Below are 19,212 nucleotides of genomic sequence, written 5' to 3'. Positions count from 1 at the left end.
TTGTCCGTTATTGAGGGCTTGCTGGTGATACCCTTTATAAGTGAGGGGAAAACCCAAAGTAATCTTGTTTGAGAACTTCCTTTTTGTTTTTAGCATTCCCAGCCTCTGTGTTCATTCGTGGTGGTGGTATTGCAATCGTCTTTTATACGAAGGGTTCTGTATAGAGATATAGGAAAATGTTCAAATTTTAAAGCTAAAATATTTGGAGTTTTTTCTTTACTTAATAACAGTTTGTGTTCTTAAATATTATATCTGGCCTCCTTAACGATGCAATTCTTTCATTGATGGTTTAAGTCAGTTTGTAGGTAACGAAAGTGCAAAAAAAAAACCTATATAGTTCGATCGACTACAAAATTAACCTCGCATAGTAAACCTCAAAATTATAAACTATTAACGATTTCACTTAACTACTTGGGTAAATTAATAATAAATGCAGAGAACACCAATACATAATACATTAGAATGCATTTTTGATTAGGCCAAGGAAAGTGTATATATGCATAGGTGAACAAAATTTAGTTGGTTTGAACAAACATGATTACAGGAATGTCTGTCAGTAGCAGAATGAACACATTCCGGTTTCTTTGGAAATAGTGAAAATATACGAAGTTGATGTAAATAAATTATTATGGTACAAATGTTTGGGGTTTTTTTTTATTGCTACCCGGTTCATTTTTCTTGGCGTATGCGTTTTTCTTCATCATAAATCGTAGCGTTCTAGAATTTTTTAAGATGAATAAAAACGAATATATCTCCATTTCATTATTACTGTTTTATTGGCTTGTAACAACAGGGCATGATTGATGTCAACGTGGAAACAGACAAAATTAACCAAAAACTTGGAAAATTAGAGAAAAAGTTCGCCCAACTGATAAAAACGTCAGAGAAAGCGTCCAAAATGACATCAGAGAAACATCAGAAACTCCAAAACGAGGTAATCAGAACAAGGTTCTTGTTTCTTAGGAGTTATGTAATATCCACAACTAATATCAGAGAGCAAGGTACAGTCAATAAATATTATATATACATGAAACATCTTCAGCACATATTTACAACAACGCATGTACATCTTTCTGAAAATATTTTGTGTCTCAATATAATCATAATGTCACTTTTTTATCATTTCCGTTTATGCGCATTGTGTTGTAGTTTTTGATTTGCTTTTTGCTATTTTATTAGATCTCCGACACAGAAGAGATGATAAAAAGACTTAAGGACAGCATTAAAGAATTGGAGGCTATGCGTGATGGCATGTAAGACTAGAAATTAACATCACAAGATGGTTGGCAACAAAGCAAAAGGCACGCGTTGTGTCCGGTAGGACAGTCATTTGCAGACAGTAAAATTTGATTGATTTTGCCTTTTAAGAGATTGTTTTTTATCCGTAGACATTTTGTATAGTGAATCTGCTCTCCAGTTTCTGTGCCAGCTCGACTTTGTTCAGTTTACGAAGTCCTCGGATAAGTTGGATAATATCACCCTGTCTGTTAAAGGACCGCCATTTTTCTAGGGAGCGTAATGCTGATTCCTCGGGGGTTCTGTCTTGACGGGCCGAAATGTTGTCTATGACCTCCACGTCCTTCTGTCGTCTGTCGGGGTCACGTGGGGGCACGAAAGGCAGACGATCGTACAGTTTCTTCCAGTCCTTGCCGATGTGGAAGGCGACATATCGACAGGCGTCATCCAGTTGAACTGCAATAGAAAAAGGGGGCTATTAACACGGAATTGGAAGAGATGTCAATAAAAAAGAAATCAAATAGAATATTGATAATTTGATATTGGTCTCTACAGAAAATATTTGAACAGTCATTTGTAACATGGCGTTAGACACGGCCCGCTTCCTAACGGTTTCGCAAGATCATTGTGTCAAAGGAAGATTTTTTTTTTTTACAGTTCCGTACTGTCGATTCAATTAATGAATATCAATTCTAAAATGTCAGCCATTATCGGACAATCATCACGTCTGAGCCCTATGGTAGAACATAGTTATGTGTAGTCCCGACTTGCTAGTTATCAGTCTTAATCGACCCCCCTCAACCCCAACTCTGATCCCCTGGGTAGAATCTGTTCGATGAAAGATCCGTCTGATATCATCCTGTATCGTTATTCAAACTGTACTTTAAAAAAGAAGGCCGTTAAAATGAATTACAAAAGCCCGTAGATTGGTACCCGTTCATTGAGCTTAACTTTATACGCGGGGTTTGACAAAAGTCACACAGTATGTTATCAACTTATCATTCACGGTTCTGATGAATAGTTTATCAAGAAACATGTATAAATTGAAGTATCCGTGTACATAAAGCAATAAAATCTTTGAAAACTTATTATATTGTGGTTTTTGTCATCTTTAAGCTAAAATCTTTGAATTACTTTGTTACTTAATGGTAAAGAATGTCAATTACTCATACAATATCGCAGTCCATTCAAATTAAAATTAAAATTCGAGTTAATGAATTTGAAAAGGTGTATAATTTTCTTTCTTATGTTAGATTTAACAACAACAAAAAAACTCTCACATACAGCACACAAGAGTTAAAAGAGACAAATATAAAATACATATACTTATTTAGGCAAATACAAGAAGCATTAAATAAGGATGGAAGCGGATCAAGGTTAGGCGTAGCACTCCGTTATAATTACATAAAGATAGAGTACCTAGCCCATTATGATGTGCATGCACTACTGGTGATGGCGATTTCTCTACAAAAATAGTAAATGTATTTGTTAAAAAGGCAAGAAGCATTCCGGAGAATTGAACAAACGTCATTAAAATTTTCTTGGTCTGAAAAGGTTGAATATTCCATTTAGGAATGCTTTCTTAAATTGGACATTTTGGCATTGTGATTCCGCGGGCAATCGGTTTTTAGAACGCAGTTCGCAGTTCGCAGTTCGCAATTGAATAGTGAACTGCGTTCTATAGAACGCAGTTCGCAATTCAAAATTTAGTGCGATTGAATAGTGAACTGCGTTCTATAGAACGCAGTTCGCAATTCAAAATTTAGAATTCATATTTGGGGCCCGCTTGCCTTATATGCAATTGAATAGTGAACTGCGTTCTACAGAACGCAGTTCGCAATTCAAAATTTAGAATTCATACTTGGGGCCCGCTTGCCTTATATGCAATTGAATAGTGAACTGCGTTCTATAGAACGCAGTTCGCAATTCAAAATTTAGAATTCATACTTGGGGCCCGCTTGCCTTATATGCAATTGAATAGTGAACTGCGTTCTATAGAACGCAGTTCGCAATTCAAAATTTAGAATTCATACTTGGGGCCCGCTTGCCTTATATGCAATTGAATAGTGAACTGCGTTCTATAGAACGCAGTTCGCAATTCAAAATTTAGAATTCATACTTGGAGCCCGCTTGCATACTTGGGGCCCGCTTGCCTTATATGCAATTGAATAGTGAACTGCGTTCTATAGAACGCAGTTCGCAATTCAAAATTTAGAATTCATTCTTGGGGCCCGCTTGCCTTATATGCAATTGAATAGTGAACTGCGTTCTATAGAACGCAGTTCGCAATTCAAAATTTAGAATTCATATTTGGGGCCCGCTTGCCTTATATCCAATTGAATAGTGAACTGCGTTCTATAGAACGCAGTTCGCAATTCAAAATTTAGAATTCATATTTGGGACCTGCTTGCCTTATATGCAATTGAATAGTGAACTGCATTCTATAGAACGCAGTTCGCAATTCAAAATTTAGAATTCATATTTGGGACCTGCTTGCCTTATATGCAATTGAATAGTGAACTGCATTCTATAGAACGCAGTTCGCAATTCAAAATTTAGAATTCATACTTGGGGCCCGCTTGCCTTATATCCAATTGAATAGTGAACTGCGTTCTATAGAACGCAGTTCGCAATTCAAAATTTAGAATTCATATTTGGGGCCCGCTTGCCTTATATGCAATTGAATAGTGAACTGCGTTCTATAGAACGCAGTTCGCAATTCAAAATTTAGAATTCATATTTGGGGCCCGCTTGCCTTATATGCAATTGAATAGTGAACTGCGTTCTATAGAACGCAGTTCGCGATTCAAAATTTAGAATTCATACTTGGGGCCCGCTTGCCTTATATGCAATTGAATAGTGAACTGCGTTCTATAGAACGCAGTTCGCAATTCAAAATTTAGAATTCATACTTGGGGCCCGCTTGCATACTTGGGGCCCGCTTGCCTTATATGCAATTGAATAGTGAACTGCGTTCTATAGAACGCAGTTTGCAATTCAAAATTTAGAATTCATTCTTGGGGCCCGCTTGCCTTATATGCAATTGAATAGTGAACTGCGTTCTATAGAACGCAGTTCGCAATTCAAAATTTAGAATTCATATTTGGGGCCCGCTTGCCTTATATGCAATTGAATAGTGAACTGCGTTCTATAGAACGCAGTTCGCAATTCAAAATTTAGAATTCATATTTGGGACCTGCTTGCCTTATATGCAATTGAATAGTGAACTGCGTTCTATAGAACGCAGTTCGCAATTCAAAATTTAGAATTCATACTTGGGGCCCGCTTGCCTTATATCCAATTGAATAGTGAACTGCGTTCTATAGAACGCAGTTCGCAATTCAAAATTTAGAATTCATACTTGGGGCCCGCTTGCCTTATATGCAATTGAATAGTGAACTGCATTCTATAGAACGCAGTTCGCGATTCAAAATTTAGAATTCATACTTGGGGCCCGCTTGCCTTATATCCAATTGAATAGTGAACTGCGTTCTATAGAACGCAGTTCGCAATTCAAAATTTAGAATTCATACTTGGGGCCCGCTTGCCTTATATGCAATTGAATAGTGAACTGCGTTCTATAGAACGCAGTTCGCAATTCAAAATTTAGAATTCATACTTGGGGCCCGCTTGCATACTTGGGGCCCGCTTGCCTTATATGCAATTGAATAGTGAACTGCGTTCTATAGAACGCAGTTCGCAATTCAAAATTTAGAATTCATTCTTGGGGCCCGCTTGCCTTATATGCAATTGAATAGTGAACTGCGTTCTATAGAACGCAGTTCGCAATTCAAAATTTAGAATTCATATTTTGGGCCCGCTTGCCTTATATCCAATTGAATAGTGAACTGCGTTCTATAGAACGCAGTTCGCAATTCAAAATTTAGAATTCATATTTGGGACCTGCTTGCCTTATATGCAATTGAATAGTGAACTGCATTCTATAGAACGCAGTTCGCAATTCAAAATTTAGAATTCATACTTGGGGCCCGCTTGCCTTATATCCAATTGAATAGTGAACTGCGTTCTATAGAACGCAGTTCGCAATTCAAAATTTAGAATTCATATTTGGGGCCCGCTTGCCTTATATGCAATTGAATAGTGAACTGCGTTCTATAGAACGCAGTTCGCAATTCAAAATTTAGAATTCATATTTGGGGCCCGCTTGCCTTATATGCAATTGAATAGTGAACTGCGTTCTATAGAACGCAGTTCGCGATTCAAAATTTAGAATTCATACTTGGGGCCCGCTTGCCTTATATGCAATTGAATAGTGAACTGCGTTCTATAGAACGCAGTTCGCAATTCAAAATTTAGAATTCATACTTGGGGCCCGCTTGCATACTTGGGGCCCGCTTGCCTTATATGCAATTGAATAGTGAACTGCGTTCTATAGAACGCAGTTTGCAATTCAAAATTTAGAATTCATTCTTGGGGCCCGCTTGCCTTATATGCAATTGAATAGTGAACTGCGTTCTATAGAACGCAGTTCGCAATTCAAAATTTAGAATTCATATTTGGGGCCCGCTTGCCTTATATCCAATTGAATAGTGAACTGCGTTCTATAGAACGCAGTTCGCAATTCAAAATTTAGAATTCATATTTGGGACCTGCTTGCCTTATATGCAATTGAATAGTGAACTGCGTTCTATAGAACGCAGTTCGCAATTCAAAATTTAGAATTCATACTTGGGGCCCGCTTGCCTTATATCCAATTGAATAGTGAACTGCGTTCTATAGAACGCAGTTCGCAATTCAAAATTTAGAATTCATATTTGGGGCCCGCTTGCCTTATATGCAATTGAATAGTGAACTGCGTTCTATAGAACGCAGTTCGCGATTCAAAATTTAGAATTCATATTTGGGGCCCGCTTGCCTTATATGCAATTGAATAGTGAACTGCGTTCTATCTAGAACGCAGTTCGCGATTCAAAATTTAGAATTCATACTTGGGGCCCGCTTGCCTTGTATGCAATTGAATAGTGAACTGCGTTCTATAGAACGCAGTTCGCAATTCAAAATTTAGAATTCATACTTGGGGCCCGCTTGCCTTATATCCAATTGAATAGTGAACTGCGTTCTATAGAACGCAGTTCGCAATTCAAAATTTAGAATTCATATTTGGGGCCCGCTTGCCTTATATTTAATTGAATAGTGAACTGCGTTCTATAGAACGCAGTTCGCAATTCAAAATTTAGAATTCATATTTGTTCTATCTAGAACGCAGTTCGCAATTCAAATTGTTGAATAGTGAACTGCGTTCTATCTAGAACGCAGTTCGCAATTCAAAATTTAGAATTCATACTTGGGGCCCGCTTGCCTTATATGCAATTGAATAGTGAACTGCGTTCTATCTAGAACGCAGTTCGCAATTCAAAATTTAGAATTCATACTTGGGGCCCGCTTGCCTTATATGCAATTGAAGAGTGAACTGCGTTCTATCTAGAACGCAGTTCGCAATTCAAAATCTAGAATTCATATTTGGTGCCCGATTGCCTTATATGCAATTGAATAGTGAACTACGTTCTATCTAGAATGCAGTTCGCGATTCAAAATTTAGAATTTATATTTGGGGCCCGCTTGCCTTATATGCAATTGAATAGTGAACTGCGTTCTAGAACGCAGTTCGCAATTCATTTTTGGGGCCCGAAATTTTCAGGGGCATCTACTAGTGGTATTTCACTACCACTGTGAAAATTGGTGATGCAGTAATCTATAGTTTTTGAGATCTGTATGGTGTCCGGATAGGGCCATTTGCATTAGCGCGACATCGCGTTCAGATAAACGAGACATTGCGCTAACACATGTACACAACACACCGTCGCGCTAACGCAACTTTGCACAACACGCCGTCGCGCTAACACAACTTTGCACAACACGCCGTCGCGCTAACACAACTTTGCTTAACACGCCGTCGCGCTAACGCAACTTTGCAAGTTTCACAGTCTAGTAGGAAGTCGTGTCCGGAAATATTAGACTGCGCATGCTGAAATATGCATGCACACAAGCATGGATAAAAAATAAATAAAATGTACTTTGAAATATATATATTATTTTCATTTATTATCAGTGCATATGAATAAAAATATAGTTACTAGTGTGTCACTAGATAAGGATATGAATTTCGTGGATCATTGTTTAGTTGATCCACGAAATTAAATATTCATTGAAGTGCAATTTTAATTAACATTTTGTATTGATAGGTTCATTGGCCACTAATTTACGTATACTTGATATTGTGATTTTCACTTTATCCACGAAAATTGATGCCCTTGAATATCAATGAAACTACAGTATTCAATTGCATATAAGCCCGATTCTCAGAAACTATAGATAACTGCATCACCATATTTTCACAGTGGTAGTGAAATACCACTAGTAGATGCCCCTGAAAAATTCAGGTCCCGAATATGAATTCTAAATTTTGATTTGCGAATTGCTTTCTAGATAGAACGCAGTTCACTATTCAATTGCATATAAGCCCGATTCTTAAACATAGGTAATAACAGATTACAAAGCTCACCGAGACGAGGGATCACCTTTTTGAGGAATCACCTTTATGAGACCACCTTTATCATATTATTTGAAAATCATAGTTAATGATCTTGGATATACATGGATACTGTTTTGACAAAATATCGTATAACAATATCATATAATAAATATTGTATAATAATCATATGTTCATTTCATAGGGTATTATATGATACAATGTTTATCAATACGATAATATAAAATACTATATTGCATCCTATGATACCAGTACAATATATATCATATATTACAATAAAATACTGTAATAAATAATGATGAAATATGATATTGTAACATATGATATGACATTGTATCTTGTTATACATTATTGTATTTGATCACATAATACAATATCATAATATATTATGATATTGATATGATATGATACATTATAATAATATATGATACAAAATCATATCACATAATGCATCACAATATTATACTGTATAATATTATAGCATGATATTGCATTGTATGATATTGTATCATATTTAATACAATGTAGGATATTGTATCATATGATACAATAAAATTAGCTACAACATTGTATCATATTAATTGATACAATATCATGTGATATAGTACTATATTATATCATACAATATCATAGTATACTTTATTGTATTATATGATACAATATCACATTATACAATATCATATAATACATTTTCATATATTGATATAATAATATATTATATAAACCAATCTCATTTTATACAATATCGTATCATATGATATGATATATATTATACAATATCATATCATATGATACTATATTATGTTGCAATATCATATGAAATAGCATGTGATAAAATATAATATATGTGATATTATACAATATCATATTATACAATATTGTATCATAATAAACAATACTATACATAGCAATATCACAATACAATATCATATCATAATGTACAAAAAAAATTGATACAATATCATATCGTATCATATAACTTTTTACAATATAATATATGATATAATATTGTTTCATATAAAACAATAGTGTATCATATCATACAATACTATATCATAGGAATCATATTATATCATTTAACAACGAACACATCTATCAAGCAGGTTTTAGATAGGATAATTTTTTTTAGCAACTTTGATAATGGAGATCTGCATCTGAAGCTACCTCTGCAGTTCATTAATATTATAGTTAAATCAACTATGCAAGCTATTATCTATAAAATTTGTGACCTGTTCCAAAAAAACAAATCTCATCCAGCATCCGAAACATACGCCTCAGATTCAGCATTCAAGCCTGCCAGGTGCATCAGTATCATAAGACGTATCATCCATGCAAGTTTTATGAAGTTAAGACCAGTAATAACTAAGATATAATCATCAGAGGGCACCTGCTCCAAAAACTTTAACAAACTCTTAAAACTTTAACCTCCTTCAGCATCCGAAACCTATGGCTCAGATTCAGCATTCATGCCTGTCAGGTGCATCAGTATTATAAGACGCACCATCCATATAAGTTTGGTGAAGTTAAGACCAGTGATAACTAAGTTATAATCATCAAAGGGCACCTGCTCCAAAACTTTAACCAGCTCTAAAAACCTTAACCTCATCCAGTATCCGAAACTTATGGCTCAGATTCGGCATTCCTTCCTGTCAGAGGCATCAGTATCATACGACACACCATCTATGCAAGTTTGGTGAAGTTAGGACCAGTAATAACTAAGATATAATCATCAAAGGGCACCTGCTCCAAAAACTTTAACCAGCTCTTAAAACCTTAACCTCATCCAGCATCTGAAACCTATGGCTCAGATTCAGCATTCAAGCCTGCCAGGTATATCAGTATCATAAGACGCACCCTCTATGCAAATTTAGTGAAGTTAGGACCAGTAATAACTAAGATATAATCATCAAAGGGCACCTGCTCCAAAAACGTTAACCAGCTCTAAAAACCTTAACCTTATCCAGCATCTGAAACCTATGGCTCAGATTCAGCATTCAAGCCTGCCAGGTATATCAGTATCATAAGACGCACCCTCTATGCAAATTTAGTGAAGTTAGGACCAGTAATAACTAAGATATAATCATCAAAGGGCACCTGCTCCAAAAACGTTAACCAGCTCTAAAAACCTTAACCTCATCCAGCATCTGAAACCTAAGGCTCAGATTCAGCATTAAAGCATGTCTGATGCATCAGTATCATAAGATGCACCATCCATGCAAGTTTGGTAAAGTTAGGACCAGTAGTAACCTAATGATTGCTATCAAAGGGCACCTGCACCAAAAACTCTAACTTGCTCCAAAAACCTTAACCTCCTCCAGCATCTGAAACTCATGGCCCTGATTCAGCATTCAGGTCTTTCAAGTCCATGAGTAGGTCAAGATGCATCATCCATGCAAGTTTGGTGAAGATAGGACAAGTAATAACTTAGATACAGGACCTGCAACAAAAACTTTAACCAGGTTCGGACGCCGACGCCGACGCCGAGGGTATAGCATAAGCTCCCCCCGACTTCGTTTCGGTGAGCTAAAAACTACCCAAATATGAATTCTAAATTTGAATTGCAAACTGCGTTCTAGATAGAACGCAGTTCACTATTCAATTGCATATAAGGCAAGCGGGCCTCAAATACGAATTCTAAATTTTGAATTGCGAACTGCGTTCTATAGAACGCAGTTCACTATTCAATTGCATATAAGGCAAGCGGGTCCCAAATATGAATTCTAAATTTTGAATTGCGAACTGCGTTCTATAGAACGCAGTTCACTATTCAATTGCATATAAGGCAAGCGGGCCCCAAGTATGAATTCTAAATTTTGAATTGTTCTAGATAGAACGCAGTTCACTATTCAATTGCATATAAGGCAAGCGGGCCCCAAATATGAATTCTAAATTTTGAATTGCGAACTGCGTTCTATAGAACGCAGTTCACTATTCAATTGCATATAAGGCAAGCGGGTCCCAAATAGGAATTCTAAAATTTGAATCGCGAACTGCGTTCTAAAGAACGCAGTTCACTATTCAATTGCATATAAGGCAAGCGGGCCCCAAATATGAATTCTAAATTTTGAATTGCGAACTGCGTTCTATAGAACGCAGTTCACTATTCAATTGCATATAAGGCAAGCGGGTCCCAAATAGGAATTCTAAAATTTGAATTGCGAACTGCGTTCTATAGAACGCAGTTCACTATTCAATTGCATAGAAGGCAAGCGGGCCCCAAGTATGAATTCTAAATTTTGAATTGCGAACTGCGTTCTATAGAACGCAGTTCACTATTCAATTGCATAGAAGGCAAGCGGGCCCCAAGTATGAATTCTAAATTTTGAATTGCGAACTGCGTTCTATAGGACGCAGTTCACTATTCAATTGCATATAAGGCAAGCGGGCCCCAAGTATGAATTCTAAATTTTGAATTGCGAACTGCGTTCTATAGAACGCAGTTCACTATTCAATTGCATAGAAGGCAAGCGGGCCCCAAGTATGAATTCTAAATTTTGAATTGCGAACTGCGTTCTATAGAACGCAGTTCACTATTCAATTGCATAGAATTGCATATAAGGCAAGCGGGCCCCAAATATGAATTCTAAATTTTGAATTGCGAACTGCGTTCTATAGAACGCAGTTCACTATTCAATCGCACTAAATTTTGAATTGCGAACTGCGTTCTATAGAACGCAGTTCACTATTCAATTGCGAACTGCGAACTGCGAACTGCGTTCTAAAAACCGATTGCCGATTCCGCGATGAAATGTTGGGCAGGTTTAAATACTAGTAATGAAATAGAATGTCGAAGCCCTCTCTTATAAACGAAAACATCAATAGAATATATACATTTTGATTAAATAGTGCAGGGTAAAATATTTTAAAAATTAAATGTCCCTGTTGTCAAGTTTGATTCCGACATACAGTACAAAAAGTTTATTTGAGACCGTGTTGTCTGAAGGAATTTGCCCTTCTCGCACACGAGAGTGAAACTTCTTGATTTCCCTATCTCTTTCTCTCCAAGTCTTGAAGAAAAACAAACTGCTGAAATGTTTACACGGCCCGAATCAGACCGTGTTGTGTATTGGAAGCGTCATTACCACGGCTTAGAGACAAGCGCTTTTGTGTTTTTTGTGGGGCGTGTGACAACTATGAACCGAATCGATATGTCATTTGAAGTGCGCTTAAGTGTCAATCGACTCTCGATTTCTTCAGTTCAGAACCGAGTTGTCAATTTTTAAAATCTGGTCCGAAGTTTTACTGCAGTCTCGAAGTGGACTCAGTTTTACATTCATCATTGCTATAACTTCTGCGTGCTGTCAATAAAGGTGATTTTTAACTGATAGAAATCAAACTTGTTTAGATTTAGGAAAGGGTAGAGAAATTACATGTCGTCTGCTTTATATAGTAGACGTCGGAAAGGGAACAAAACCTTGTGCAAATTTGTCTTTTCTGAAGGCAAACAGAGGGGTTCGAACATGTCCAATTTTATTTACAAACCATACCTACATTAAACACGAGATTGGAGATCGCGTCGCTCTATAGCTATAGTAAAACAATTTAAACTCTCAAAAACCGGGTCACTATGTTGGGAAAATATTGTCCATTCAATCGGATTAAAATTCTTCTAAAAATATGTATCGTCGTCAAATAGTTTTAAAAATGTACGCCCTCAATTTGGTCCAGAATGCGAATGCTACCGGCTGAGCTTCTTAGGGAAGTTTTAGAGAATTATACATATGTGCTGGGTCTTCGGTCTAATTTTTGCAGTAAAAATTTGTTTCCTATAAGTAGGCTACACGAATGCTTCATACCTCTTAATAGACATGACCCCCCCAAAAAAGCATTGCTAAGTAATTATATGGTGACGAGTAGCTATGCATGCAAAGAATATGAAAGTCTGGAACTATGTCTGTCTCTCGTGCATGCAACGGACATGTTATAAATACATAATAGTCTGGATCCAACTATTCTGATATATATATAGAAAGAGACTTCAGACAAAAGAATGAAGAATTCTGTAGATATCATTATTATTTACCTTTCAGTCTTCTAGCTTAAATAATTTGGATAGACGATATGAAATTTGATAAACATCCAGCAATTATTAATAAATATAAATAGGAGCTTTCATCAGAGAGAAAGAATAATTACGTATTACGTATGCAGGATATAACATTTTAGGCCAAAGGGAAACAGGAATGCAAAGGTACAAAGCACTTAATTCAGGTTTTAATTTTTGAAAAACACTCTAGATTGACTACCAATTAAATGTCAAATATATAATTTGACATTAAAAAATGGAAATTAACAAGACTATATACTGCCCAACAAATATATTTGTCGTGTGTTGAACATTCATGAGCCAGGATATTACATTTATATTACAGAACGTGGGTCTAGAATTTAAAAGTAATAAACTGAATATATATATTTTTTTACAAATTAAGTACTAAATGTATTTGAAGACGGAGTCTTTAAGAAATTTTGGGAAAATCGACATCATATTCATTGTTTTTTCTCTTTCTGTGTGGCGCCAGGGGGAAATTATTAGACTCCTTTACCTTTTGTAGTAACCTCCTGTCGCCTCGTGTTAATCCGTCTCAGGGTATCTGGAGATAGCTTCAGCTCCCTCACCCTTTTCAGAATTTCTTGCTTTTCGTCAATACTACTCAGCCGCTCCAAGATGGATTTCATTTCGATTTCAATTCCCAGAATTCCCTGTCTCATCTCCTCCTGGTCATGCCTGTTGGTGACCACCTCTACTTTGAGTTCATACGTCCTGTCCGAGACTTGCTTGAGTTCTTTGTCCAGCCGCCCGTGCTGTCTTTCCATCACATCCTTTCGCTCATGGAAACGGTCTAGATCCGCCTCTGCTTTCTCTAGCTTCCGTCGCAATTCTTGGCGGTCCCTTGGAGCCATGGGAGTCTTATCCGCCACTGCCTCCTTTAATTCAGAGATTTCTTCATTTTTATTTTCGATTTGTTTCTCTAGTTTTTCGATTTTTAAGTTGACAGTCTCTAAACTGTTTTTCAGTTTGTGTTTTTCCTTTTTATGATAAGCATGATCTCGCATCACAGCATAATTCACTCGATGTTTTTTATCCAGGTTTTTGACAACCACTTGTTTTTCTTCCTCCAGTTTTTTAATGTTTTCGACTAGATTTTCCTTATAGGAATTATTGAAAAAGACTTCTTGTAGCAATCGCTCTGGGTACGATGAATCGTCTGCGATCCATTTTTTTATGGCGTGAGCGATCTCAATATTCAGAACACATATTTCTTCCATCAAAGCCGTATGGATATGGCCTTTTGATATGAACTCACTGAATGGCGATTTCATTTCACCGTATTTTAGAATATTGTTATTCAAGAAGTCTATTTTTTGATCAATTTCCTTTTTGCTAGTCGTTATCAATTCCTCATATTCGATAATCGGTCGAATTTGTACTTCGTCGTAAGTTTCTTCGATAAAACTCCGACAGTATTTGTAAAGGTGATCCCTCGCACATTCAACCAACCTCTCCCTTAAGTTTGGTATCATGCGCTCGAATGTTCGAGCCCTCTCACAAATAAACACTAACTCTTTATACTCTTTCTTTTTCCGTATATCTTCGTCCACTAATTTGATTTTATGTTTCTCCCAGAATTCTTTGGAGGTTGAGAATTGCGAAGAGTCCATTTGCCAGCTCGCCAACAGCTCGTTAAGACACGTGGCACAGCTGTCATACTTCAGCACAATGTCGTTGATGTACTTTTTCGCGAACTTTCTGATTTCGAGACAAACATCGTTCACAATATCTATCATGACTTTGTACTCGGCCTCTCGGGTCGGTGGGGGCCGGTTGTTTCGTTTCTTGTTCCGGGAATGTGACGGCATTTCAATCCTCTATCTTTTTTTGCCACAATTTCACATTTCACATCCGGTCTTTCTTCCCACTAAGACTTTGTATCATAAACGGTTATTTCCCAAACCTCCACTGTTTAGATTCAGCATCCTGGCGACCTCGTGTTTTGATTTTTTCAACTCCCCCTTCCTGTCAATTGAATAAATCAGTAGTTTAACAATGACATATAAATATTTTAAAACGAGTCGCAATGCTTCGTGATTTATCCAGGAATTATCACGACACATTAATATTTAACACCATTGCAATTCAAGGGTGTCCTCGTTTGCCGTTCCCGTATAATAGCTATCGATCTGTTTCTTGTAGGAGCCGGGAAAGCACAGACCGAGTAGTTGGACACTCTTTGTGATACAGGGCAAAAAAAAATTGTTTTGAATAAAGATTTATTCTAGAAAAAAAATATTTACGGAGAGTACCAATTAACAACATTGGTCAAACACTTCTTTCTCGAGATGAATTTCGATTGATCCACGTGTTACAATTTTTGAAAGCAGTGATTTTCTGACAGAAAAGGGGAAACGGTTATCTATGGAAAGCAGCGCCGCGCGTGGGATTAGGAAGTCTTCACAAATCTCTGTTTGCCGTGATCCTGGAAATATCGAGGATCCTATTTGTCTTTAGGTACTGAAAACCGATACAACATCATTGCTTTTCTATGGCAACGTCCGCATATTACCAAATCATGTTGATATGTTTAACTAGGAGATAACACAGGTGTAAAAAAAAAACAACTAATATTGTTTGAAACCTTACCACAACAAATTCATAATTTTCCCTCTTGCATAACGTCTCGGCAAACTCATTGACGTCTGGTCTACGAGTTAACCAAAGAACGTGTTCTTTGTCTTAGGAATATGGCGAAAATTATTAAATGTATGACGGAGATTGGCACATGGTATACTAGTATTTAAATCGTGAAATCAATAAATCGATGTTCTGTAAACGAATGTTTTCACATTTAATATTTATGCCCATGTTCATAATTCCAAAACTCAAAGTCTCTTTCAAAAGAATTGATTTTTTTCTTTGGCCGGTTTTCGGCGTTTAAGGAACTTGAAAATCGAATGTTGAATGTCACTTTTTAATTAAGTTTTAACAATCATCTTGGTTAATGACGATATATGGTAACAACTGTTAACGAAATTATGTTTTGAAATTAGTAAACATCCAAATATTCCATTTGTTATATTGTATTTTAAAAAAATACAACTTCAGCACGACTTCAGAAATTTTTTAACTCTCATCCTAAAGAAGAAATCATACTTACCGAAATAAATGCTAAATTTCACAGTAACTTCGAACGTAATAAAAAGAGATGCTAGCCCCCGTGACTCGTATGGTGTCTGATTATTTTAATATCAAAATTTTTCACGCATTAAAGTATCGCCGAACATTTAAAGGACAGGGGTTGTTACTATATCACAGTTAGCAGCGACCGTTCCGGGTTTTTATTCATAGTCAAGAGTTTTACCTATTCAGACCTTCTTCTATAGCTTTCGTCTATATATATCGGCCTTGAGAATGGAATGAATCGATATAAGCAAGTCGAATTTCTTTTTCGCCGAACAATATTTGAGAAAACGACAGAACGTAAGCAGGTGCGCCGGCTTAATACTTTTTTAGTGCGGAATACCTGAAAGGGGGGAAAAAATCTTCATAATTGCATAAGTTTTGTAGATCTAAGTTGGGGAAATGCATTACACCTTGGTCTAACTTTTTTGGGGGGATTTGGAATGGATTGTTCCTGATTTAGAATGTTTACCACGGAGATGTTAAAGAATTGGCAAGTCAAGGGATTGTCCACTGTCAATAGGGCAGCTAGCAAGGAACGAGCCGGCGGGAGGCATTATACCGACTCAGAGAATTACGGCCATACTCGTACCCTTTTTAACCTTGTGTCAACAAGAGATATTTAGGGAGGAAAGATATGTGGACCTTTTAAACACGAAAAATGCATTTAGCTTAACGTTTAAAATTGATTTTTTTTATGCAAATAATGGTTTCATGAAGTAATGACTGTACGATAAATGAATTGAGTAAATTTCAGGTGGTATGCTCAGTCTATTTATAAACCATGTATACATGTAAATTATATATTATGTTGATTCTCTCAGCTGAGGTTAACGCAACACTCAATGTCTTTTATACATGTATTAAGTAGTTCATAAAAGTAGTTAAAGATTCCAGTTTCATAAAACAAACCCTCATGGTTACCAAAGTAAAGGAATTCTGAGATGTATGAGAGAGAGAGAGAGAGAGAGAGAGAGAGAGAGAGAGAGAGAGAGAGGGGCAGAGAGAGAAAGAGAGAGATTTTGGCAATGAAAGGCAATGTAAACGTTGAGATTAAAATGTCGATTTTCGGTTAAGTACGGAAGTATCTGGTGATTAGTTTGTTTGAAGTCCCCAGAACACATGTAACGATTGACACTCACCCCACGAACAACAAAATGCGTTCGATACATTCAATACTTTCAATAGAAATGCCACTCAGTGCACTGGGTGAAAATTAAGTGGATAGACCGAAAAATTAATCGAATTATTATTGGCGTCATTAGAGGGCATGCAAATAGATTGGACGACAGAAAAGCAAATGATCGGCGTAACATTTCTTATATACATTTTAGGTATTGAGGTTATCATGAGGAAAAAAAAAGATTGCCGGAGTGTGATCAATGATATAGGGACAAGTGTATGCTTCATTGATCTCTGGACGTCTATAAATAACGATTGCATATTCTTTTTAAAGTATTAAAATACTTACATGTCCTAAATCGCGTCATCTGTCCTTAGCATAGTTACTGTATAAAAATGTCATTAACAAGAAAACCTTGGGCCATTTTTTTTTTAGACCTGTGCATTCGGTTTTTAATGAAACAATTTTCGTCTTTTAAGCGACTCAAACGACCCATTTTTTTTTAAAACGTTTTCCAATAAATGGTTCGAAAGCGACGATAAACTTGAAAATATAAAAACATTTCTCCATTAGGAATTGAAGTGCCTACTTCAACTGAAATCTTTTCTGAGATAAAATTGGTAAAAGTTTTGAGAGGTTTTTTTTCGGCACAATTTAGATCTCGGAACATTTAACTGTTGTCTAGTATTGAACAACATCAAAAGGTTCAGTTAATTCGAGACCACAAATTATGTGTAATAAGAAATGAAAATAATCTATGCTTTGTACTAAAGATTGCATATTTTATCACCCAATTATACACTTGCACAGTGGTTTGAAAACAAGGACTAAAATACCTTTAAACCTCTTTAACCCGTCATCAAGTAAAATTAGATAACTGATTACATTTTACACGATCTTCTCTAGAACGTCATAAAAAAGAAAAACAATTCCTAAGGAGAAAATATGATTGAAATCTAAAATATTAAAACAAGAAAAAGGATATATATAAGGGTGATAATTAACTGTGTCCTACTGTCAGATCTAAATTAGGGTTTTTAAATCTTTTTAACCAAAAAAAAAAAAAATTTGAAGAATGTTGTAAATGAGAGAGTAATGTCAGTAATACAATAGTATATTGTGTGTGGGACACAATGTCAGTGGTATTTATTGTTATAAATCCTGCTAGTATACATTGTCTCTTGAATGGTATGTTGTCCGTATCTATACATTATGTTGCTAATATAATCATTATCTTAGCATGAATGTACGTAAAATCGGTCAACAAATGGCAAACCACGTTATGTACAGTATTTACATTGGTCAATTTTAAAGTTAATAAACTCTGCTGTTGTTCAGCAAGTAAAATTCGTATTCCCGAGCGAATGTATTGAATTTTGATGTGGTAATATCAACAGTTATATACAACGCCGTGTTGATCTAAAGTTGGACGATTTTTACCAGAATTAAAGGATTTAGAATAGGATATTTAGAATCGGTTTTCATTTAGTCAGTTTTACAAATTAGCTGAATCAACACCAGGCAGTTAATTCTATACAACAATTCTTAAGAGCTTCAAAAAGCAAAACATTGTTACTGTATATAAAATATTCTTAAGACGTTAAAAGGTTTGGACACTTCATTTGAACATTAAAAAGCATCGTTTTTCATTGGGGCCTTTGTCTTTGAACTCAAATCCATTATCGCTGGCAAACGGTCAAAATATGCTATCTTTAAATCCAAATGTATATTTCAAAGTCAAAAAAATTAACATTGTGGTACGTGGTACCAAGTTAATTGTTTTAAATACAAGAGGAAAACCTATTGAACCTCGGTCTTTCGTTTTGGTGATAAAACAATTCCTGAGTTAAAATTGTCAATTCTCTACAGACTAAACTTTCTTACCTGCTTCAATATTCACTCCACAAAATATCGATTCTATTACAGAGGACTTGCCAAATAATATAGGGTTGCAAAATCAAGCATAGGGAAAAAAAAAGGAAAACAGATGTCAGGTTTTGGTAGAAATCACAGGGCTAGGTTTTTAGCTTCCGTGAATTGCAGACGATGGTCCGTTGTCATGTATATTTCACTTCTCGCAAAACATGCTGAAAGTCGGCGGTGTCTGCGCACATAGCAGTTCCAAAGTTTAATTGCAGGGCGACTTTGTATGGTATCGAATGC

General features: G+C 36.0%; 2 protein-coding genes across 7 annotated transcripts in view; one reads left to right on the top strand and one right to left on the bottom strand.

Annotated features, from left to right (window-relative positions):
- The window catches only part of LOC128192893 (valine--tRNA ligase-like), an 18,509-nt gene extending 17,144 nt beyond the window's left edge, over positions 1-1,365 (top strand). Inside the window, exons 22-23 of one of the 2 annotated variants that reach the window (XM_052865925.1) lie at positions 794-934; positions 1,180-1,365. In XM_052865925.1, the coding sequence (XP_052721885.1) occupies positions 794-934; positions 1,180-1,257 (219 nt within the window). In that variant the 3' untranslated portion in view covers positions 1,258-1,365. Of the gene's footprint in view, positions 1-793 lie in introns of both variants that reach the window. The other variant, XM_052865924.1, reaches the window with a different exon arrangement.
- Positions 1,323-19,212, bottom strand: LOC128192894 (uncharacterized). 5 transcript variants are annotated; one of them, XM_052865927.1, is made up of 4 exons: positions 18,934-19,212; positions 13,294-14,765; positions 2,656-2,700; positions 1,379-1,692 (listed from the first exon to the last, which is right to left on the bottom strand). In XM_052865927.1, the coding sequence occupies exons 2-4, from the start codon at positions 14,606-14,608 to the stop codon at positions 1,379-1,381; spliced, it is 1,674 nt and encodes a 557-aa protein (XP_052721887.1). In that variant the 5' UTR covers positions 14,609-14,765; positions 18,934-19,212. The 5 variants fall into 5 exon arrangements, with proteins under 5 accessions (XP_052721890.1, XP_052721887.1, XP_052721886.1 ...); XM_052865926.1 differs by lacking the exon at positions 18,934-19,212 and adding an exon at positions 15,904-16,092; XM_052865929.1 differs by lacking the exons at positions 2,656-2,700; positions 18,934-19,212 and adding exons at positions 12,771-12,785; positions 15,904-16,091.

The sequence above is a fragment of the Crassostrea angulata genome, chromosome 7, assembly GCF_025612915.1.
Source record: "Crassostrea angulata isolate pt1a10 chromosome 7, ASM2561291v2, whole genome shotgun sequence".
NCBI lineage: Eukaryota > Metazoa > Mollusca > Bivalvia > Ostreida > Ostreidae > Magallana > Magallana angulata.
The sequence above is the reverse complement of the archived record's forward strand: the minus strand, read 5'-3'. Positions and strand labels throughout refer to the sequence as shown.

What these genes read in the sequence shown, in the direction of transcription:
- LOC128192894 (XM_052865927.1), bottom strand. Translation starts at nt 14,608, where the DNA reads ATGCCGTCACATTCCCGGAACAAGAAACGAAACAACCGGCCCCCACCG. An exon ending in ACAGGAGGTTACTACAAAAG is followed by an intron (nt 2,701 to 13,293) that starts GTAAAGGAGTCT and finishes CTATTTTTGTAG; the next exon opens with AGAAATCGCCATCACCAGTA. An exon ending in TGCACATCATAATGGGCTAG is followed by an intron (nt 1,693 to 2,655) that starts GTACTCTATCTT and finishes TTTCTATTGCAG; the next exon opens with TTCAACTGGATGACGCCTGT.